This window comes from Diabrotica virgifera, chromosome 7, assembly GCF_917563875.1.
Source record: "Diabrotica virgifera virgifera chromosome 7, PGI_DIABVI_V3a".
In the NCBI taxonomy this organism is placed as follows: Eukaryota; Metazoa; Arthropoda; class Insecta; order Coleoptera; family Chrysomelidae; genus Diabrotica; species Diabrotica virgifera.
The window spans coordinates 23,883,846-23,907,640 of NC_065449.1; the positions used below are offsets into that span (position 1 = coordinate 23,883,846).

Here is a 23,795-nt window from a genome sequence, read left to right on the forward strand (position 1 = left end):
TTAAATCCAACAATTAGAACTCAAGATATTGTAAAATTAGTGCACAATACAAATTACAAATTGCAAAATAAGTATTTTTCGAAGCTTTATCGATCGTAACTCGGCTTCTACGAATTCAAATGAGCCTTAGAAGATCTCATTTTAAAGCTTAATTAATAGGCTTCCAAACAAAGTTTGTTAAATTACTTTATCTTTGTTTGTTTTAAAGTTATACGCGTTTAAAGTAATAATTTTCTTAAAAAAATTTGTACATTAATTTGTTTAGTATTCATTGGTCAGTAAGTGGGGATTGCTTATACCGACAATTACTCGGTAATTTGTGGTAGAACTAGTATATTAATTTAATTTAAAATGTGCTTTTCAGCTTCTTATATAAAATATCTAGATTTTTTAAACGTTTCTTGTATAGAAATCTATACAAGCATATACGTAGATTATCACAACTACCTGACGTGAAAAATTTATAAAACATATTAATCCCGATATCCTTTTATATATCTGAGCAGAAATGAAATATACAACAGATAAAATGATACACAAAAAACTACACAAAAAGCTCTAAATCTCGACTCTCCACAACATCAGAACATAAAACCTTTTGTTGAGTAACCTATACAAGTGTAATATAATAGCACAGATATTACAATACAGAAGAGAGAAGAATGGCATAGCTTTCGTGCGAACTACTACTTAAACGAACATGAAATAAAGAAAGCAAAATATATGGACAATTAGAGTTTATAAAATGACTTGTTTGGTTTTGTTAAAACATTTACATATTTATGACAAACAGAGAGCTGCTAAATGCACTGGAAAGCTCTACATATAATATGTACTTATTTTCTTATTTTTGAAGAAAAGCGTTTACTTTTTAATACCTACGCGATTATTTAAAAACAACATGATTTTTTATACAAAATTATGTAGAAATAGCTACTCATAAACGAGATATAGAAATACTTTCTTAAGAATGGTGTGTAGTAAATTATAGAAATAAGTGATGTAATAATTAACCCTCAATGGACACTGTGGGGTCTTAGACATTTTAAACTATCTGACAATGTTAGTGATTTTCTTATACATAGCAGAGAATACCTGCGTACCCTCCCTTGTAAATTCCATTTAGTATCAATGTCGAAATTTCAGTTAAGGCAAAGACTTTTTTGTGAAAATAGAAATCTTCTTAAGACCGTACCAGTTGAATCGTTCCTGGCGTGAGGTAGATTCAGAATATATGGAGTATATCTGACAGCCTTTCTCCTTTTTGGGGGTCTTGCCACCGAATACATAATATATTGGAATAATTAACCCTCGATGGACACTGTGGGGTCTTAGATATTTTAAACTATCTGACAATGTTAGTGATTTTCTTATACATAGCAGAGAATACCTGCGTACCCTCCCTTGTAAATTCCATTTAGTATCAATGTCGAAATTTCAGTTAAGGCAAAGACTTTTTTGTGAAAATAGAAATCTTCTTAAGACCGTACCAGTTGAATCGTCCCTGGCGTGAGGTAGATTCAGAATAGATGGAGTATATCTGACAGCCTTTCTCCTTTTTGGGGGTCTTGCCACCGGATACATCAAAGTACCCTGACTACCAACTAAAACCACTCTCACCTGAAAAGTCTTTCTAGACTGTTCAATCGCGCACGCAGCCTCCCATATCTTTTCTCTTTTTTATTTATCTGTATTTGATTTATATTTTTGTCCTTGCTGTCTTTCTCTTTCTTTCCTTTTTATAATTTTTGATATTGCATTCAAAACATCCCTAAAATAGTTCTTTCCCCTTCCCATAACCATTAGGTTTAGTTGAATATTCATATTCCTCTGAATATTCTCATATTTCGGGTCTATCTTCATTACATCTATTACATTCAAATACACACTGCTGAGCTGTGTCATTAACAGTATGCACAGCTACCATCTATTGTTTTGCCTATTCTTTCGAGATATGGCCCGTCAGGAATTGTGTAACGAAATAGTTCGTAATAATACTCAATCTCTGGTTCAAGTTAAAAGTCACCAACCTGCAGATCAACCTTTTTAATATCTTTTAAAGTTTACGGCTCTATCCAGTTTCTCTACAACTGTCTGTTCTGAAAATCCTTGTAGAAGAGACATGTTGTTTTATTTCTCTATAAAAATATACTTCATTATCTTACAAGTTACCAAAACCAATAAAATCTAACAAGAATACATACTAATACTTTCAGCTAAATATCCTGTCCTGACATAATCTGAACTATCATTCAACATTAACAACAATCTGAGGAGGATATTGACCAGACAAAGGGATCAAACCATTCACAACAGGACATTGACTAGATGAACCTAAATTATTCTTAACTTTGGAAAATCCTATTGTTGCGATGGTCCTGGCTTTCCTTTGGATTTTTGGTTGTTCCTTCGTTGTTCTCCTTTTTCTTGTTTTGGCGTGATAACTTCGAGTCATGCTGTTTTCTGAATATTATAACTGCCGGAACTCACAATTTCCTCCCTTTTGAAGTTTTTTAAGCTTAACAGTTTACACAATGAGAATGAATTACACCAGAAAGACTACATCCATAAGAGAATATCCGCCTAGGAGCTGAAAAACAGAAGTTTTATGCCCACTTCCATTACAACTCCAACAACCAATATCTGAACTAAGAGCAGAAACATTCACAAATTTGGATGGAACTAGTATAAGTACTTGGTGAAGCTTTCATTTAAACGTGAGCTTTTTCCAAGCACCTATATTTATCAGTTAGCCCACTAACAGTATTAATATTCAGTAGTAGTTATAATGACTTTATAATTACAATTTATCCATTCTTCCCCATCCGCGATTGGCATCCTCGTTCACGTAGGCATCCTTCCCATTCTTATTGATTCCCTTCTTTTTTCTTTCTTTTCCTGGCTATTCGTAGTAGAAATGGATTATCTAAGGAGAGCGTGTGGTATATCCAAAAAAGATCACATCAGGAATGTAGATATAGAAGGATGACAAATACTGTATATTCCAGTGTAGATAGAATTGAAACGAGACAACTAGTGTCAGGTGAAACGAATAAATGAAGATAGATGGCCAAAGAAAACTTTAAATTACATACCACAACAAAGAAGAAGAAGGCCTTCAGTTCCCTGGAAAGAAAATGTACGGCATATCATAGGAGATAGAACTATCGATAGCGGTCGAAATGCGAGAAGCGGCAGACGCTATAGGAACCTCGCTTATAGGTAGATAGTATGTAACCAAAGTAGATCATTTTTCTTTCCTCCAGTTTCGTCTTCAATGTTGTTCTTACTGACAATCATGATATATTTTTTTTCGTGTTCAGAGCCATTCCATATACCTCTGTAGTGCGATCAACCAAAAATTTACAACCCTACTTTGCTGTACGCAAGGAGTATTGTATCATCTGCACATCTAAGATTATTCATTGATTCATTTGTTTATTGCTTGATGTATTACTATGATTTTTTTTTTTCGAATAAAATTGTGAAAAAACTGGTTTTAATTTGGATTTGATTTACCTCATGGTGCTTTCTTTTTAAGTATATAAAAATACAGTGTCCGATGATGGTCAAGAAAAACTATTGGAATTGTTTGTTTCGAGCATAGACTAATCATGGTTTTAATTGTTTACTCACTTTTACATTCTTAAGTTAGTTTTAACTTTCTCGTTACTCTGGTTGGACAGTTAAATGTAATATCTATATTAAAATATTTGTTAAGTACACTAATAAACGTTTTTACTTCCATCAGGATTTTAAGGAATTCGTCGACGCCGAAAACTTAATGCCATTAACCACAAGCGACTTCCGTAATCCAGTCTGCCTCGAGATGCGACTCATCAGAGAATCCGAACAGCACATGAACCTCTTCGGCTTTCCCGAACTAGACGTCGAGCAGAAGAACAATGTAAATAGCGTCGACCTCAACAGCATGGACAGTTCCGATACGTTCGCCAGCTGTACAACGCACCCGTTCAATTCGCAAGGGGATCTGACGTCCGATATAGTAGATTCCAATATTATCGACAGTAACCTGTACGTCAATCCGCTCGACAAGAGTGGAGACAACAGTCCAGTGATATCGACTGGCGTTATTAGGGGTGGTGGGGTGAAGAAATCCGCTTCGGGAGATACGGCGTTGAGGAGTTTGGGGACCTCGCCCATGGATGAGGGCTTCAAGGGATTTGGGCTGTTGGAGAGAGGAAGCAGGGTTAGTCTGAACGATTCGCCGCACACGAAGAATAGAAAAACTAGGTTCCAGGTAAGTTGTAAATTCCTCTTTTCTTCATGTATCATTCCCTTTCAGAACGTTGGTTGCCATCATAGTTATCTTAATTTTATTTGCTTCTAACACCCCTAAATAGCATTCTTGTATCAATACCATACCAATCTAGCAAGTTCTTCAACCATGAAGTCCTTCTTCGTCCTGGACAGCATTTGCCTGCTATTTTCCCTAGCATGATATTGTGTAGCAATCTATATTTGGGACCTCCCATTACATGTCCTACAGTGAAGAAGTGATGATAATCTTGAGAGACTTATAATTTCGGGAAACGTTGAAGGGCGCAGAAGTAGAGGTTGCTCACCTACTCGATGGACGGATCAAGTACAGAAAGCCAGTGGAAAAACATTCTCTGAATCCATGAGGGAAGCTCAGGACAGAAGCCGATGGAAAGAGATAGTTGCTCGTATTATAGGGAATCACGACACTCGGCAATAAGGAAACGACTGAGGAGGAGGAGGATTACATGTCCATGATAGTCCAGCTTTCTCTTCTTGGTGCTTTTTATAATCTCAGTAGTCTTGCTGAGACGTTCTAGTATTGTGGAGTTTTGAATGCTTTCCACTGAAGAGACTTTTAATATTCTTCTATAGCACCACATTTCGAAAGCCTCAAGGCGATTTAGATCACTATTATTCACAGTCCAAGATTTGACACCATAAAGTAAGACCAAAAACACGATGTCAATCGTATTACATACATACAAGGACTGATATCATTTTCTTCTCGGCATTATGTGGCATCCAATTTAAATCCGGCTCGAGGGACCATGAATAAAGTTGAACTTATTAAATATAAACTAAGAAAAAGAACATTAAAATAAAATATTCAATTCAATGCTAAATACTTTTCTAATCACAGATTTTGATACTGTACCAGTAACACTTAACTGATTTTCTTTTTAGGGTCGTCCACGCACACGCTTTGGGGAGCGAGGAGACTATTTGGATAATGAATCTCAAGAAAGTTTAGAAAAGAAGAAGAGGCCGTCTTTCATGTCTTCTAGAGGTTTAGCTTCAGCGACTCGCATTATCAATCAACATTTGTTTGGCCTTCAAAATTTAACTAAATCAGGTAACTCATAACTATTTAATAAAGTTGAAAGTAAATAACACTTTAAAAATATATTTTTCTATATACATAAGACTATTATTTCTCCAACATGGAGAACATATTTATATATTTTGGGGTGGACCTACCGATATAGGACCCAAACGTAGACGAAACATTGCAAGCAATTAACAAATTTAAGAACGCAAAAGCTCCAGGTTTCGACAATATACAGGCTGCATTCCCCATCCATAAAAAGGGAGAGAAAACCAAGTGCTCTGATTATAGAGGCATCCTCCTACTTGATACGGCGTATAAAATCTTATCGAACGTCCAATTAAGTAGGCTAACACCATTTGTATAATATTTCATAGGGCAAGCTGGATTCAGAAAAATAGAGGCCCATCGACCATAGATCAGATTTTTGCTCTAAGACAGATGCTTGAAAAAGAATGGGAACTCAATAGGACTATACAACGGTTTACTGTAAAGAGACCGAAATCATTAGACCGAAAGCAGTAGACCGAACTCATTAGACCGAAAAGCACTTTACCGAAATCTCACTAGACCGAACAGCAGAAGACCGAAAAGTAGTTATTTTTACTTGTCGCAGTAAAAGAGATAAGACTAATGCAATTACAACTAAATATTATTTGGATGGTTATTATAAACAGTTAAAATGATGTTAACGTCAATCTACCCTTAATTTATTTTTACCTTCACTAATTTGTTTATCGGATGAAAATTATTTCATATCAGACTGTACAGGGTAACAATTTACACAGTCTATATAAAAAATAATACAAAAAATACAATAAACAAAAAGACTGTTATACAAAATCTTAGCATAATTTACAGCAATCTTTTTTAATTTATGTACCATTTCGGTCTAATGCTGTTCGGTTTAGTGAGGTTTCGGTAAAGTGCTTTTCGGTTTAATGAGTTCGGTCTACTGCTTTCGGTCTAATTGTCGTGTACCCTAAACAACTATACATAATATCTTCATAAATTTCCGACAAGACAAGCGTACGACAGCATTGAAAGGGATCAGATGTGGAATTCAATGGCAGAACTTTCAGTTTTCCAAAAAAACTTATCCAGCTTGTTAAGATATGTGTAAATGGCTGTAGATCCAGAGAACGGATAGGTAACAAACTCTCACGAGTCGTTCGAAATAAGCAGTGGCCTGAAACAGGGAGATGCGCTGTCACCTCTCCATTTTAAATCCTGGAGAGAATAATAAGAATAGCACAAATTAGAACAGAATTACTGACAGTAATTGGACCAAAATTTACTACTAGAATACGCGAATGATATAGACATTGTCAGAAGCACAGTCACCAATGTGAAGGAGACTTTTAATAAATTTCTGGAAAAAACTGGTTTAAGGGTAATTGAAGAGAAAACCAAATACATGTGCATTAACAGACAAAAGAGACTAGATAGAATAGGGCAAAATGTTACAATAGACTCATATAACTTTGAAAGAGTGGAGAGTTTTAAATACCTCGGAGCAACAATCACTGCAGATAACGATATCACGGAAGAGATAAAAGGGAGAATTCATGCAGCAAACATATGTATTAGGGTGGAACGAAAAATTCGAAGTCATTATTTTTTATGGGGCTAGTGGGAAAAAGTTGTGTTTTGATGTATAATAAAACTGTATGAAATCTTTTTTGTATTGGACCCTATCTTCAGGTTCCATATTAAATTTACATTTTTGGGAATAACAAAAAAAAGAAAATTTAAAAAAATTATTTTTTTATCAGTTCTTTGAATCTAAATAATTGTTTTATGACACAATATACATTTTAAGATTGGTAGTCTGATTTTGTGTTAAAAAAGGGCATAATATTTCTAGACTGCAACCTTGAACGAATAAAGCCATCCCTTGCTTCTGGTCCACAAACAGCAGCTGATGCTTCAGTTACTAACTTAACAGTTCTTTCCACGGATTTTGTATAAGGGCAGTTTAAGACCTCTATGTTGTTGTAATTCCCAGAATCAATCATATCCCTTACAGCTTCATTGGAAATATGTTTCAGCAAAGGAGGAGCCGTAACTTTGAAACCAGAAATAGAAATTAAGTTATTATGATCTGCAGCACTAAAATTTAATGTTGGTATTTTTAATCTCCGGATCTTTTTTTCTTTCTGACTTTCTCTAGCTTTCGGCACTCTGCGTAGTCCTAGCTCACGTATATGTTTTCGTTCATCTTTCATCATACCGAGTAATATATTTTCGGGATGGGCAAAATAAGCATTCCTTTGGATAACGGCATCGACAATTTTTCTTTGGTCAACTGGTAGAAATCGTGAATAATGGATCATTCGCCATAAATGTTTTGAACCATCAGAACAGCTAGGATACAGTTTTATATAAAACCAAACTGGTGCATACACTTTTTGGATGAAACTTACTAACATAATTCAGTTACAACATACAATAGAAGCAACCGATTATCAACTGTCAGCCACCTTGTGTGTGATATTTTCCCAGGTTTTTTAAGGCTCAAATCATTAGGACTTTTTCCGCAGCAACTGCTTGACTGATTTGGTACAAGTACTTCTAATCGGTACTAAGGTCTGTTGTTTCTAATAATGTTGCTAGGTTGTTTTCTATTGCGACAAAATCGACAACAGCCTTCTCTTCACAGCGTTCCAGAAGTTTCCCTATTGGCCCTGAAAAACCAAGTGGTCCACTGGTGCGTCCATCTAACTGTTGAATTAAATGACGTAGAGGTAGCTCATTGCAATGAAATAAGTATACTAGCCATTGAAGTGAAGTGCCGCAGTATTTGTGACGTAGATGGTTGGACTGTAACTGTTGACAAAGGAGCAATGAATTCATCTTCATGATCATCTGCATCAGAAGAATTTGAGTGAGACAAGCTGCTACTTATGGAAGGATTAGAGGAATCAATGGTACATGCTATAAGAACAATTTCGTGAATATTATATTTTTGAGAACTTGCTTTGCCTTCATGGTTCTTTCCATTTTCTTCCTTATTGCTGCAGATGCTGCAATATCCACTGGTCCAATTGCCATTTTTCGACAGGATTGTTGATCTTGAAGAAAAATTCGCTTATTTTGTGGTACTTTCTTGATTTTATTACAAGTACATACACAGTTCCAGTCATGTTGCACTTGCAAGCCGCGATATTCAATAACTTTCGAAACTGGCAAATCTTTTCTATTTATGAATCAGATGTTTGCTGAGTTTTTGTGTACCTATCGCTTAAGATTTTGATACTCTGTTTAAATATTTTTAATCATATCTTGAATTCACTTTGCAATAGAAGCTTTTATTCATATTTGTTGTACTTTCGTTGCAACAGCATTCAAGACGTAGGCGATAGATGAATCTTTATTATTATTTGTCAACTTAAGTTCATTAAAAATAAAGAGAAATCACTTCAGAATGTCACACTTAGTTGGTAAAACACGATCATTGAAATGTGATCAGAGCCATATTGATTTTTTCGACAAAAATAATTTTTTTGTTTTTTCATTTTTCAAATCCAATATGGAACCTCAAGATATTTTTTTATTTCAAAATGCTTTCGCACCAATTGTTTTCATCACTTGACACAACTTTTAAACGATAGCCACAAGAATTTTTCTTTTCTTTTATTCTTTTGACCTTTTTCGTTCCACCCTAATATTAATGTATAGCCTTCATAACATTATTAAATCTAGGAGCCTAACACGAACATTAAAGATCTGAATATATAAAACAATGTTTTATATATTAAAGTGTGAGACGTGGACTCTGACCAAAGCAATTGAAAGAAAACTTAGATGTTCTGAGATTAAAATTATCAGAAGAATCTTTGGACCTTATTACGACCATAATCGCAACCAATGCCGAATGATAACAAATGCTGAGGTCAAGCAGATGTATAGGGCGAGGGACGTAATCCAAGAAAATCTAAAATGGTTTGGCCATGTTCCAAGACTCCCTAATAACTGCCTTGTCAAGTTAATCGGGGAGGAAGCAAATGGAAGGAAGGAAGCAAGGAATGCAATGGAGAGACAATATTATTATATGGTCAGTTTTTAGCAACAATGGTGCTACCTACGAGCCCAACGATCGTTCGAGATGGAAGCGAGTTGTGAAGTCAACCAAGACCCACCCCGGGTTGTAGTGCTACGAGAAGAATTAAATTACTTTGCAAAAATATGTCGGTTTTTTGCTTATAAACATTTAGAATAACATTTTAACCATTGTCTGCAACAAAATTATTTCTTTATGTTTGAAAAGCGCATTTTTCAAAATTTAAAATAAAAGTTGTCCTAAGACAATTTAGGTCGAAGTTAGTTAAGTAAACATATAACTTTGAAATTATTTGACAGATCGCTATGAAATTTTGAGCATACTTTAAGCAACAGAATACCCAAAATTTCATGTAATATGAAAGTTCTAAGTTCACTTTTAAAAAAATTATACATTTAGCGTCATTTTGAAGGTTTTTATAATATTATCTATAAGTTCCTTACCAACGAACATAGACGCATATGCGTCTACATATATTCGTTGTTCTTACTTTCAAATTTGTTTCAAATGCTTCAGTTTTTGCTGATAGACGAAAACAACGAAAACTGGCTGTTTTTGACCTTAATTTGTTAATAATTAATTAAATCAAAAAAATAGAGTGCAGCAAATAAATAGGTTCTTGGTATAGAGGTCTAATTATAGTGCAGCGATACTCAACCTGTTTTTCCCTGGGCCACATAGCAGCTATTGCCATAGCTTGCAGGCTGCAATCTATGGGAAGTAATATACAGTATGGTGCAAATGAAAGGAATAAATTCGTTGAAGACATTTTGTAAGCCGGCGACTATAAGGAAAAATTCTGAAACATCGATTTTTAGTTTTAAATTACGATTTTTTGGCATATGTATCATACTAGTAGCGTCATCCATCTGGGCGTGATAACGTAATCGATGATTTTTTTAAATTAGAATAGGGGTCGTGTGCTAGCTCATTTAAAAGGTTATTCACAGGATGCCCAAAAAATTTTTGTTTTGAATTAAATTAATTGACACAAAAAGAAGAATGTATGTCATTTATTTAACTCAAAATATAGCTTATTGTTGTCAGAAAACAGAAAAAAAAATGTTTATTTCACAAATAAACATAGCTTTTCGCTTAAATTTATTGTTCGAGCTTCCAACCACCTGTCTCTTGGCAGTTTGAACTTTAGATTTGAGAGAGCAGTGTTTATTTGTCAAATAAACATTTTATTCTGTTTTCTGACAGCAGTAAACTGTATTTTAAATTAAATGAATTACATTCATTTTTCTTTTTTTTTTGTCAATTAATTTAATTCAAAACAAAAATTTTTTGAGCATACTGTATATTTTATTATGTTAATGTTTATATTACTATATAAAGAATTTCAAATGAGCTAGCACAAGACCCATATTCTCATTCAAAAAAGATCGATTACGTCATTACGCCCATATGGATGACGGTAGTATGATATATATAAAAAATTAACATAATTTAAAAATAAAAATCGAGCTAATTCAGGATTTAAAGTCGCCCGCTTACGAAATAACAACGTCGTCCAAATGCGAATCAGTGTCAGAATAGATAAACATTTTTTTGCATATTTCGTTTCTGAATATGAGGATTCGCACAGGTATGATGAAGCGAACAACGTGAGGAACAAGTAAGCGCAACTTTTGAGAGTTTTATAGTTATCCGGTAATAATTTCCAGAATTCTTCATATTGATATGCGTCTCTCTTTTTTTCTGTTGCAAATAAACGCTAAAAGCCACCACCAACTAGCTTACTTGAGTTCAAAACAATTTGATCATTTACAGGGCCTTTTAGTTAGCCTTAGGGCCGCATAAAAAACGTAAGAGGGCCACAGGCGGCCCTCGGGCCGCAGGTTGAGTATCGCTGTTCTAGAGTAATAAATACCTACCTAACATATTTACTTATTTTTAGGAAAAAACAGCGGAAGTAAATCCTCGCTTTCAGTAGACTCCATTGACAGCCGAACGAGCCCGCAACTAGAGCTACACCGTCGTTCAAAATCGATTTTGAAGAAATCAGACAGTAGCAGCAACCGAAACGCCGATCCGGAAAGCGAGCGACTCATCTCCGACAACATGTCTGGATCAGACGTGGGTTTCGGCAGCGACTACAGTCCCAACAAAAGACTATCGTCACCTCCCGCATCCCGAAGGACGTCCAGTCAGAAGTCGACGTCGAAAAACCTGTCGACGTATCAGCAAGAGCTGGAGAGGACGCGGTTACTCAAATCGCAACTATTTCTACTGGACGATATTTTGAAAGAAAAACAGTCGTGTAACGATATGCCGATGATGGATTCGAATAAATTAAAAGTTTGTGGTGATAATGTCAGTGAAGTGCCCCTGTATATCTGTCCGCCACCGCCTCCCCTGGATAATTCGCCGACCGAAGAGACCAGGTTACTTTTCTGTACTACGATGACACCTTCCTCGCCGAGACAAACAAACAATTCCATATCTAAGGGACATAATCCGTCCTCGTAGCAGTTAGAGGTAGGTTTACATTGAAAATTTGTGCGTTTTCATTGTGTGACCCTTGGTATCTGGTGATCCGGTGGTCAGTTTAGATGGCGTATTCGTATTCAGCGACCTTAAGAACCGCCTTAGTAATCTGTTTGCATGCCTTTAGTGCCAAATACCTTAAAAGCTCCAGTAGATGACGTCCTTAGCGGTGATTGTGGGCACCGGGTGCTCCAGGAGTCGGTTGTGATGGCGTATTCAAGTTCAGAAACCCCTGTAATCTGTTTGCGTCAATTTAATCCCGAAATCACTCGAAACTCCCGAATATGACGTGACCCTAGACACCAGGTGCTCCAGGTGTCGTTTTGATGGCATATTCGTTTTCAGTAACCCCAAAAACCTCACCTCAAACCCACAAAACTGGTTGCATCAATCTAATACCGAAAACCCTCGAAACTCCAGAAGATGACGTGCCTTAGCAGTGACACTGGGCACAAGGTGCTCCGGGGGTATGTTCTGATGGCATATTCGTGTTCAGCGACTCCAATAACCTCCAAGTAATCTGTTTGCATCAATTTAGTGCCGATAACTCTCGATTCTTGATGACGTACTCCAGAAGGTGACGTACCTTAGCAGTGACCCTGGGCACCAGGTGCTCCGGCGGATCGGTTTTAATGGCGTAGTCGTGTTTAGCTTTCCCAAAAACCCTCGAGTTACAAAATCTGGCCCTTAATATGCTTATTTTGATATGTTTAAGCGCTTTTGGATGCATTGTATGCAGTTTAAAATGCAATTATGCATTTGCACCCATTTTTCTACAGTAGAGTTTTTTCCTGACATCATCCTGAACACAATGCAAAAAGTTATGTCACTCTTATAGGTGCTGTATATTGTTTTTAGTGATAAATGCCCTGGTCTATTACCGTAACATTCGAAGAGCATGCCTCATCTCATCATCTGCATATTTTTAAAAATCGGGCGGACAATGTTGACTAAAATATTTCATCATCAATGGTGCTACAGCCCTATGAAAGAGCCTCGACCTTCCTAAGTCTATTACGCCAGTCAGTCCTATCCATTGCCAACCGTTGCCAGTTTGCTGCGCCTATTTTTCTCCCATCCTCATCTACACCATCATCATCTATACCATCCTTCTATCTGAGTTTTGGCCTACCCCTATTTCTACTTCCCACAGGTTGTGACATAAGGATTCTTCTAGGAGGGTTGTTCTGCTGTCATCTTGCTAGATGTCTTGCCCATCTTAGTCTTCCTATTCTTATATGAGATACTACGTCTTTACCACCAAATTTTTGTTTATATCTGTGGTATACCTCGTAGTTGTACCTCCTCCTCCAAACACCATTTTCACAGATACCACCGAATATTCCTCTCAGGATTCTTCGTTCAAATATAAGCAGAAGGTTTTCATCTGCCTTGGAGATGATCCATGTCTCTGATCCATATGTCAACACTGGATGTATAAGGGTTTTGTATATGGTTATTTTTGTTTTTTGGCTTAAGTTTCTGCATCTCATATGTCTACTCAGTCCAAAATAGCATTTGTTTGCTAGGATTATCCTTCGCTTGATTTCTTCCGTCATGACGTTCTCCTTGGTGATCAGGGAGCCTAAGTATGTGAATTTGTCCACCACTTCAAAGGTAGAGTTATCAACCGTGAATTGGTGACCGATGTTTCTGGCTCTATTATTGGGTGTTGATGCCATTATCTTAATTTTCTCCTCGTTTACTTGCAGGCCCATATTTCTTGAGGAATTTGAGAAGGTGATATACATTTCTTCTAGCTTGCGTGTTGTGCGGGCCACTAGGTCCACGTCATCTGCATATGCCAAAATTTGGGATGATTTATTAAAAATATTTCCTCTGTTGTCTATTCGGGCATCTCTGACTGCCTTTTCCAGAGCTATGTTGAAGAGAAAACACGCCAGCGCATCTCCCTGTCGCAGCCCAACATGCGTTTCAAACGCCTGTGGTTGTTCGCCCTGTATTTCGACTTTGCAAACAACTTTACGCATTGTAGCCTTAACTAATCTTATTAGTTTATCAGGGATGTGGAATTCATCCATGGCTTCATACAATTTATTTCTTAGAACACTATCACAGACCGATTTAAAATCAACGAAAAGATGGTATGTGTCGATATTGAATTCATTAGTTTTTTTTTTTCAGTATTTGCCTTAGCACAAAGATCTGGTCTGTTGTTGATCGACCAGGTCTAAAACCACTTTCATATTCTCCAAGAAGCTCCTCTGAATGTGCACTTAGGCGACTATATAAGATACTCGAAAATATTTTGTACGCTGTATTAAGGGGGGTTATTACCCTATAGTTTCTACATTCCAATTGATCACCCTTTTTGTGTAGTGGACAAACGATTCCAATACGCCACTCTTCCGGGATTTGTTCCTCATTCCAGGCTCTCAGTATTATTTTATATATTTGATTAGCCAGAGTAGCACCTCCATATTTAATACGTTCCACGGGTATACCATCATTTCCTGGAGATTTATTATTTTGTAGGTGTTTTATTGCATCCCATACTTCTTGAATTGATGGAGGCTCTAATGGTTCTATTGTTGGTAATTGTTGCTTGCTCCTGGGGTTGGTTGATTTGGATCTTCTACTTCGATGGTAAGTAGTTCTTTATAGTGTTCCACCCACCTTTTCAATATTTCTTCTTTTGTATTGAGTATGTGCCCCTCCTTATCATTACATAGTCTTAGTCTTGGTTTGAATTCCTTTCTTGCATTATTCAGAGTTTTATAAACTAAAGTTTTACAGCCTAAAATATTTAGGGGTAGAATTATTTCTTTGTCTTAGGTTCAAGAACTACTTAGCCAGTCAATTGGTTGAATTAGTAAAAATAGTTTTCTTTTATTCTTCCTTTAAATACCTATATATCTGACAGTTTCCTATATTGTTCATTAGCTTAATTTGCTAACCTTCCCATAGAAAACATTATTGGTGATAGTACAAAAAGGATTGAACATATCGCCGGTCCAGAACAAGAATGACGTAACTGCAAATTTTGTCAATTCCTGTTTATTGCGTAATGAACTTCTAAAATACTGTGTACAGATGATACAGAAGAACTGTAACTATATGCTGAGCCACTATAGGGTAGTTACGTCGTTATTGAAATACACGCCATCTTAGACCTTGTTTCAAATGAATATCAACGCAACTGTAAATAGGGTTGAAAATGGGGGGATTAAATTAAGATAATGAAATTCGGACCAATAGGGATGAAAATAAAAGCCATTGCTGTAAGAATAAACGGCATACTAAATATTTTACAATCGTTTTTTTGTACAGAAAAATTTTAAGATGAAGAATGACGCAACTGTAGATAGGGTTGAAAATGGAGATGAGAAAATTCGAACCAAGAGCAATGAAACTAAAAGCCATTATTGTAATGTTGTTCTGAAGCTATTTCCTTGTGGCATTTTTATGATTAACTATTTATATGGGAAATAAGTCACAATTAAATTGAAAAAAATAATTTTATTAACAGGAACGAACTCATAAATATTAGCAATATCATTTTAAAGTCTTCTACTTTAAAATGTATAATATATGTCTGAATTGCCAATATAAATGAGTCAGATTAATTGATGGATTCGACCGTTACTTGATGGAAGTTCATTTTATCTCACAATAAAACACTGAAAACTTTTGTTTTCTATACTTCCACAAAATTTATTATTTACAACTATGTGACTACAGCTGTTTCGGCAGAGTGCCTTTCTCAAGTGATATAATTTACAATGTGTTTGCCTTTTTAAGTCTCTAACTGAAGATGTTGAGGAGTGGGGAGCTGTTTGTCTCGAGTTGGTCATTTAGAATTATATCTGTATTTTTCAGTTTATTAATTTCCATAGATTCTAAAAAAGATAGCTTAAGGCCTTTATTTTGGATATGCAGAATTTGAAACTCTTCATTGAAATAATGATTATGATCTAGAAGGTGAAGTGCGTATGTCGAAGTGTCTGTTTTTCTATTGTTGAAAGCCCTTTTGTGTTCTGCTATCCGTTTGTCAAAAGTTCTGCCAGTTTGACCGATGTACGTTTTCGGACAGTCACCACAAGTTAGTTTGTACACACCACTCTGTAGTTGCTTTCTCTTTCGGCTTTTATTGTTCTTAATATATTTGCTTAAGTTGTTGTTAGTTCTGAAAGCTGGTGTTATTCCTTTCTTTTTTATGTATCTGGCTATTTTTGTTGTTATCTTGCCAGTATATGTGAGAGAGCAGAAGGTACTGGGTTCTTTCTGTGGTGGTGGATACACTAATTGGTGCTACTTCGGTATGCGGTCTACGGCAGAGTTTCTAGTTTGGTATGCGGTCTACCGTCTGATATGCGATCTACGGCAGTTTAGCTGATTCTGCATGCGGTCTACGTACAAAAACAAATTAGAGAAACCATTACAAACTTTTTATTTATTATTTATATATTATTTTATTTATTACAAACTATTACAAACTATTACAAACAAATTTATTATATTACTTAAAAGTTAAATAATCTTTGAAAAACTTATTTGTAGGGTCAACTGACAATACATAAACATTTTAAATGGTTTATACATATACATCTCTAACATCGTGCAGAAAAGCGATAAACTTATCTTCTACATTCCTTCGTAGAAACTTCCACGCAACATAATCCAAATGGGACTGCAAAGTACTGACAGGAACACCTCTCATTTTTTTCAAAATCGTAATTTTACCCTCCAACCAGGATCTTTCTATCCCTTGCGTATGTGCTCCTGTTTGTGGGTCGACATAATTTTCCTGGTGGTTAACGGTTGAGTGCACGTAGCCTAATTGGCGCAAATTGCCGTATGCTGGCCATTCGTCCGAGTGAATTACTGACCCAGCTTCAACTTCCCTTTGTATGATGGGAACTAGGGTCGCTCTGTCTCTTCGCTCAACATAAAAATATCGGACCTCCTCTTTACTCTTTAATCCGAAGACCCACGGACCGTCAATTCGGCGTCCATGATTCCGATTATTTTCCGCTTCAGCATCGCTGTCTTCTGATTCTGCTGGATGGTCTCCATTTAATATTCGTCCTCTGTTGTATTTCCTTCTGCCCGCAAATCTGGCTTCGTCAATTTGGATTGGGTCTTCTTCCGTACCTCGAAGCTGTCCACGGCGATTCACTGACATCACAGAGGAACAGACTTCTCGACACATGCTGTACCAGTCCCCTATAGCTTCACTTCCTCTCCCCGTTACTTTCATTACTGTGTCAAAATCGAATTCCAAAATGAACATGAACATCAATTCCAAAATTTGACATAAAGTTAACTTGCAGTTAATTTTTCCATTTAAGTCGGTGAAATGGAAAACACGGTTGCCATGCCTAACTGATGTTGTGGTCTGGCATCCTCTCCTTGGACAGCGAAGAACTGGTCTATATTCACCACCCCGATCTCGTTTCCGCTTTTCTTCCATTTCTGCCCCACATCGGTGGCACGGCTCAGCGTCTTCAACATTTTGTAATAAACCGTTCGCTCGTAGAAATGCTACTGCCTCTGCTTCGCTCGAAATGACAGTTTGATAAAACTCTTTTAGCAACATTTTGTTTGCAACTAAATCAATCTTAATTTTGGGGCTCATTTTATACCAAAATAGGTCATTAAAGGTTTTAGTATAAGCACTACGTAATTGACCAATAATGAGTTCGTCATAATTTCCCTAATTTGTTTTTGCATTCCTAATTGAGCAGTAATGAGTTTATTTCAAAGATTATTTACTTTTTAAGTAATATAATGAAATAGTAATGAGTTTGTCATAATTTCCCTAATTTGTTTTTGCATTCCTAATTAAGTAGTAATGACTTTATTTCAAAGATTATTTAACTTTTAAGTAATATAATAAAATAGTAATGTTTGTAATAGTTTCTCTAATTTGTTTTTGTACGTACCACATATTAGACGGTAGACCGCATACCGAAGTGGCACCCACTAATTTCAGGGCTTTCTTATGGAGTTTTTGATTTAAAATTTTGTTAACTGTTTGTTCGTTATAGCCGTTGTTTATTGCTATTTGTTTATTGATGTTTAGTTCTATCTCGAAGAATGATGAGAAATGATGAGAAATTCCCATGACAAAAAATAACTTCGAGATAGAACTAAACATCATTAAACAAATAGCAGTAAACAACGGCTATAACGAACAGACAGTTAACAAAATTTTAAATTAAAAACTCCATAAGAAAGCCCTGAAATTAGTGTATCCACCACCACAGAAAGAACCCAGTACCTTCTGCTCTCTCATATACACTGGCAAGATAACAACAAAAATAGCCAGATACATAAAAAAGAAAGGAATAATACCAGCTTTCAGAACTAACAACAACTTAAGCAAATATATTAAGAACAATAAAAGCCGAAAGAGAAAGCAACTACAGAGTGGTGTGTACAAATAACTTGTGGTGACTGCCCGAAAACGTACATCGGTCAAACTGGCAGAACTTTTGACAAACGGATAGCAGAACACAAAAGGGCTTTCAACAATAGAAAAACAGACACTTCGACATACGCACTTCACCTTCTAGATCATAATCATTATTTCAATGAAGAGTTTCAAATTCTGCATATCCAAAATAAAGGCCTTAAGCTATCTTTTTTAGAATCTATGGAAATTAACAAACTGAAAAATACAGATATATAATTCTGAATGACCAACTCGAGATAAACAGCTCCCCACTCCTCAACCTCTTCAGTTAGAGACTTAAAAAGGCAAACACATTGTAAATTATATCACTTGAGAAAGGCACTCTGCCGAAACAGCTGTAGTCACATAGTTGTAAATAATACATTTTGTAGAAGTATAGAAAACAAAAGTTTCCAGTGTTTTATTGTGAGAGTCAGATTAAATAAATTATTAGAAAAATATTTTACTTAGCAACAACATTTTTGTTTAATTTAATAGTATTTTTTATTTTGACAACGGCACCCAATTTGGGCGTCGAAACGTTAATAAAATTATTTTTTTCAATTTAATTGTGACTTATTTCCTATATGAATAGTTAACCATTATTGTAAGAATAAACGCCATACCGTGCTCCTTGACGGTTACTCTTTTTTAAAACACTATTTTAAATATTTAAAATATTTAGATGAATAATGACGCAACTGTAGATGGGTTGAAAATGGGGGGATTAAATTAAGATAATGAAATTCGAACCAATTAGGATAAAAATAAAAGCCATCATTATAAAAATAAACACCATGTAAATGCTGCTAACGATTACTCATCATTTAATCTATATTTTAAATATTTAAAAATCGTTTTTTTTTGCTTTCCTGAGAAACTTGGCTTTTTGCACTTACGTCATTGTTATTCCGGACCGGAATAACAATTTTAAAATAGATGTAATAATTGGGTTATATCTTCTTTCGGCTTCTGTTGCTAACATTAACTCTCCAAAAAGACATCTTTGTTTTGTGCGGCATCATCTTCGTTTGGTCCATATATGTACTACTACCTACTATAATAATTTTATTACGGCTACACTCTTCATCGTTCATTTTTATTAGTAATATTCTCTCTGATCATACTTTCCAGAAGTATATCTGTTTTTCCAGTATATATTAAGGTCTGATTATTTTCCATTTTTACTATTCCTTGTCCTTTTTTCTTGGTCTCTGATATTGCTGGTATACTTAATTCTGCTGCCGCAAACTCCTCTGCTAGTTCTATTTTTTTACCATTTATGATCATTATGTTCCACGCTCCAATTTTACAAATGATATGCTCATTTTTTTTCTTACTTGAGGTGTGCATGTGTTTCATACTTTTCATTATTTGATTTAATGTGTATTGGTCCACGTTGTCATAGCCAGGTATCTGTCAGTTTTGCCTTTATCATATTGCTCTTTTTGCCACAAATTGTCTCGTTTTTTCCGACGTCTGTTCCTTCTCCTCTATATAGAAACCTTCCGCTTTTTTGTATCCCAATATTTTTAAAATACCTTTAATTTTCCATCTCCATAGCTCTTCGTCTACTATGATCTTTTTAAAACCTACTTTTACTGTTTTACCATTTTTCCTGAGTTCTTCACATTTTTGTTATGTCTCTTCTGATCTCTCTTTCTTTATTGTGAATATTATGTTCACTAGTGCAGTCCGATAAGTACTAAGCCTCTCCACCCGATGGCGCCAGTATCGCAAATGAAGTGCATAGAGTTACATAATAGCATAGAGATAGTGTCATTCAGAGCGAAGTGACGACACCATCTTTTTTATTTTGATTAGTGCTGTTTCACTCTTACGCATAGTAAAGCTGCTACAGTTGTTTTCCTCTTCCGTACCTATATTCACACTTAATGTCATCATAGATTTTCGATACAATGTGTTAGAAAGAGATGCAGCAAACCAGTCCATGAGATCTTGTCGTCAGGAAGCGCGGAAGGTAGGCTCCCTCTATGTTAATATATACCTCTATGATGAAGTGTACTGTCATTTAATGGGGTCGCGGACGTTTCCCCAACTGTCATCAATACGACTAACTTCACGCGTAACTTTGATACGAGAATTATAAAAAACCAATATACATTGAAATCCAGATTCCGTAATTCGTTAAGCGTGATAAAGCGCGTACAAAGACATCATCGGCTTACTGCCAAAACCAACTAACTCCACTTTTTAAAGTTTTGAGGAATCGACGTTTTAAACTTTAATTTGAAATGAAAAATCGTTTGAATTTAAAAATGATTTAATGACTGAAAAATATTAAAGTAAATAACATTATAAACGAAACATTTGGTTAAAAAATTTTTAAAATGAAGTGAAAGTTAAAAAAAAGTACAAAAAACCATTTTTTTTTCGGCACTTGTCGGGTTTTGGTTGTATAAAGTTAGTCAACCTCCAGGTAACTTTGAACATCACTGTCCTCCATATCAGGCACTTGTCTTGTTTTGGCAGAACTAGAATATTGTAAATGATAAAATGCTTTTTTGTTTAAACAGAGATGTGCAGACAACTGCACATGTCTGTTTTTGGCTGAATAAAAGTGTCATCATTGGAGTTAGTTGTTTTGAGACCCTTCTGTTTCCCACATTTAAAATCTGCTTTGAAGTGTCTGGTTTCATCAGTACATTCTTTGATAATTATTAAGTACAAAGGCGTACTTAACTCAGAATCGACAAAAAGTGGAGTTAGTTGGTTTTGGCAGTAAGCCGACGACATACATATTTGTTTCTTTGTAATTACAGCCTCAATTTACCGTACACTTCTCGTAGACTCTGCCGATAAGGTCGAGTCGTGTTGGGGAAAAGTCGCGCGCCCCATTTAATGCGTTCTCATAGACGACTAATGTCAAAATTTCAGCCAACTCGAAATAATAGTATTGTTGTGATTGCGTGTGAAAGTCAGCGTGTTTGCGGATTTTAATAGAATGGAAAAAGAGCAGTATCGGTCGGTGATTCGATTCTTGTTTTTGGAAGGGAAATCACGCAGCGAAATCAAAGAGCGCTTGAATGGCTGTGTACTGTGACTCTTCTCCTTCGATGGCAGCTGTCAAAAATTGGTTTAATGATGAGCCACGTGTAGGTGCCCCGAAAATGGCTACCACGGAGAATAACGTGACAAAAATCCACAATCTTGTATTGGCAGACCGCCGACTGAAGGTGCGCGAGATAGCTGACGCCGTAGGCATCTTAAAAGACAGAGTAGGTCATATCCTGCATGAAATTTTGAGCATGAGAAAGCTGTCGGCGCGATGGGTGCCGCGTTTGCTCACTTCAGACAATAAACGCAACCGTGAGACCACTTCAGAGTAGTGTTTTGACGCTATTTAAGTGTGATCCAAAGGAGTTTTTACGTCGTTTCATAACCGTCGACGAAACATGGATTCACTGGTATACACCAGAAACCAAGGAACAGTCGAAAGAGTGGACAGCACCCGGTGAACGTGCTCCGAAGAAGGCGAAGACTGTCCAATCGGCCGGAAAGGTGATGGCCAGCATTTTCTGGGATTCACAAGGTGTGATCTACATCGACTACTTGGAGAAGGGCAAAACGATCACAGGGCCCTATTATGCCGAATTATTGGGCCGATTCGACGCCGAATTGAAAAAAAAACGACCCCATTTGGTAAAGAAAAAAGTGCTCTTCCACCATGACAACGCACCGGCTCACACCTCTGCCGTCGCCATGGCCAAATTGGTCGAATTTGGCTACGAACTGTTGCTCCATCCACCGTATTCTCCAGATTTGGCCCCGTGCGACTACTAGTTGTTTCCAAACTTGAAAAAGACACTCGCTGGGCAGAAATTTAAGTCGAATCAGGAGGTCATCGCCGCCATAGAAGCCTATTTTGCAGACCTCGAGAAAAGGTATTTTTCAGACGAGTTAAAGAAGTTGGAGCATCGCTGGGTCAAGTGTATCGAGCTAAAATAAGACGATGTAGAGAAATAATTGCCACTTTTCCAAAATTTTCGTACTTATCGGACACGTATATTAATAAGATTTTGTTTTAATTTTGTTTCAGAAACTTGGATCATCTTTCAACAGTCACGTAGAATATCACGCATTCAGTCAACTACACATTTTACCTATACCTATACCTAAAAAGATACTGCAACAAAGTGTAAAATTTTTCGAAATTTAAGACAATTGGTGCATTTTAAGTGCTTTGTTATTTTTTAAAAATGTTTTTAAGCGTTCGTTAAAAATATTGTCATTAGTTAGTTTTTGCAACAATGTTATATTCTAAAGCTACCTACACACATTATGAACGAATTTTTAAATACAAAATATAAAAAAATTGGACTTGCACGAGATATTTACTAGAGTGGTTTTCTATATCTTAACATTCGTAGCAGTTATTCAGAAAGTAAAACTAAATAATTACAATAATTCATTCACTTCATCTACTCTAAATAGGGCTTTTCATCGATTGTCATTTGTTTCGAGTTTCTGTCATAATATGTTGTATAATCTGTGTATACCCTATTCCACGAACATACGCTTGTTTTGGATTACTTCGACAACGAATATTTTACTGTGCAAAATAAGAAGAACGAAAGTAAATTGCGAATTACATTGTTGTTTATTGGAATAATTATTAGCGCCATTTACATTCGTACTTCTTATGTTGCACAGTAAAATATTCGTTGTCGAAGTAATCCAAAACAGGCGTATGTTCGTGGAATGGCCCATATAATATTCGTATACTGAAAAGCCCTATTACAAATGAGGCCCCTAGAACAAAGGGGTGTAAGTGACAATTTTTAAGAAATTGAGTTAAATACAAAAATCAACTGCCAAACACATAGAAAACATGGTGGCTTCAAATTTTCTACATTAACTAACAATAACATGATCAAAAATGTCATTAAAAACATGCTAATTAGTACCTACCAAGATTTTTTAAATTTGTCTAGAACTTTAAACAAAGTTTTCTCAAAACTTAATACTTGCACCCCTTGTGTTCAAGGGTCCTCAAATAATATTGTGTATTATAATTAGGAAAAAATCTGTGATTGATCTTATATCAAAATCGTATCAAAAAGCGTAAAAAAGTTATAAGTATTATCTGATTAGACGGAAACAGAAAATAATAGCTCTTTTATTGTATTATTACGGGACTTCCATAATACCCCAGGCTGTGGGTGAAAAAACGTGATATAATTCAGGAATTTTTGAAACATATCAGGTGCTGTAAAGGACGATGACAGGAATAACTTCTACTAAAATGTGACCAAAAATATTGTATGCTTTTTTTATTGCGATTTTCATTTGTTAAATTTGCAATTTTTAAAGATTTTTAATTTTGCAGCTTAGGATATTGATTCTAGAGAAAAACTTTTTAATAAAAAGTTGTAGTAAATTAAAAAACCTACAATTTGAGCTATGGTAAGGCTAATTTCGTTTATTGGTTATTGCAAAACAGCCTGCGAAAGGTCAAAAATGGCCGTTTT

The 23,795-nt window shown here is 35.8% G+C and overlaps 1 protein-coding gene across 2 annotated transcripts in view; it reads left to right on the forward strand.

The window, feature by feature from the left end:
* Positions 1-23,577, forward strand: part of LOC114324789 (potassium voltage-gated channel protein Shab) — a 535,540-nt gene extending 511,963 nt beyond the window's left edge. Inside the window, exons 10-13 of one of the 2 annotated variants that reach the window (XM_028272636.2) lie at positions 3,752-4,261; positions 5,188-5,356; positions 11,296-11,876; positions 22,364-23,576. In XM_028272636.2, the coding sequence (XP_028128437.1) occupies positions 3,752-4,261; positions 5,188-5,356; positions 11,296-11,867 (1,251 nt within the window). In that variant the 3' untranslated portion in view covers positions 11,868-11,876; positions 22,364-23,576. Of the gene's footprint in view, positions 1-3,751; positions 4,262-5,187; positions 5,357-11,295; positions 11,877-22,363 lie in introns of both variants that reach the window. The other variant, XM_028272637.2, reaches the window with a different exon arrangement.
* Positions 23,578-23,795: the final 218 nt, after the last annotated feature.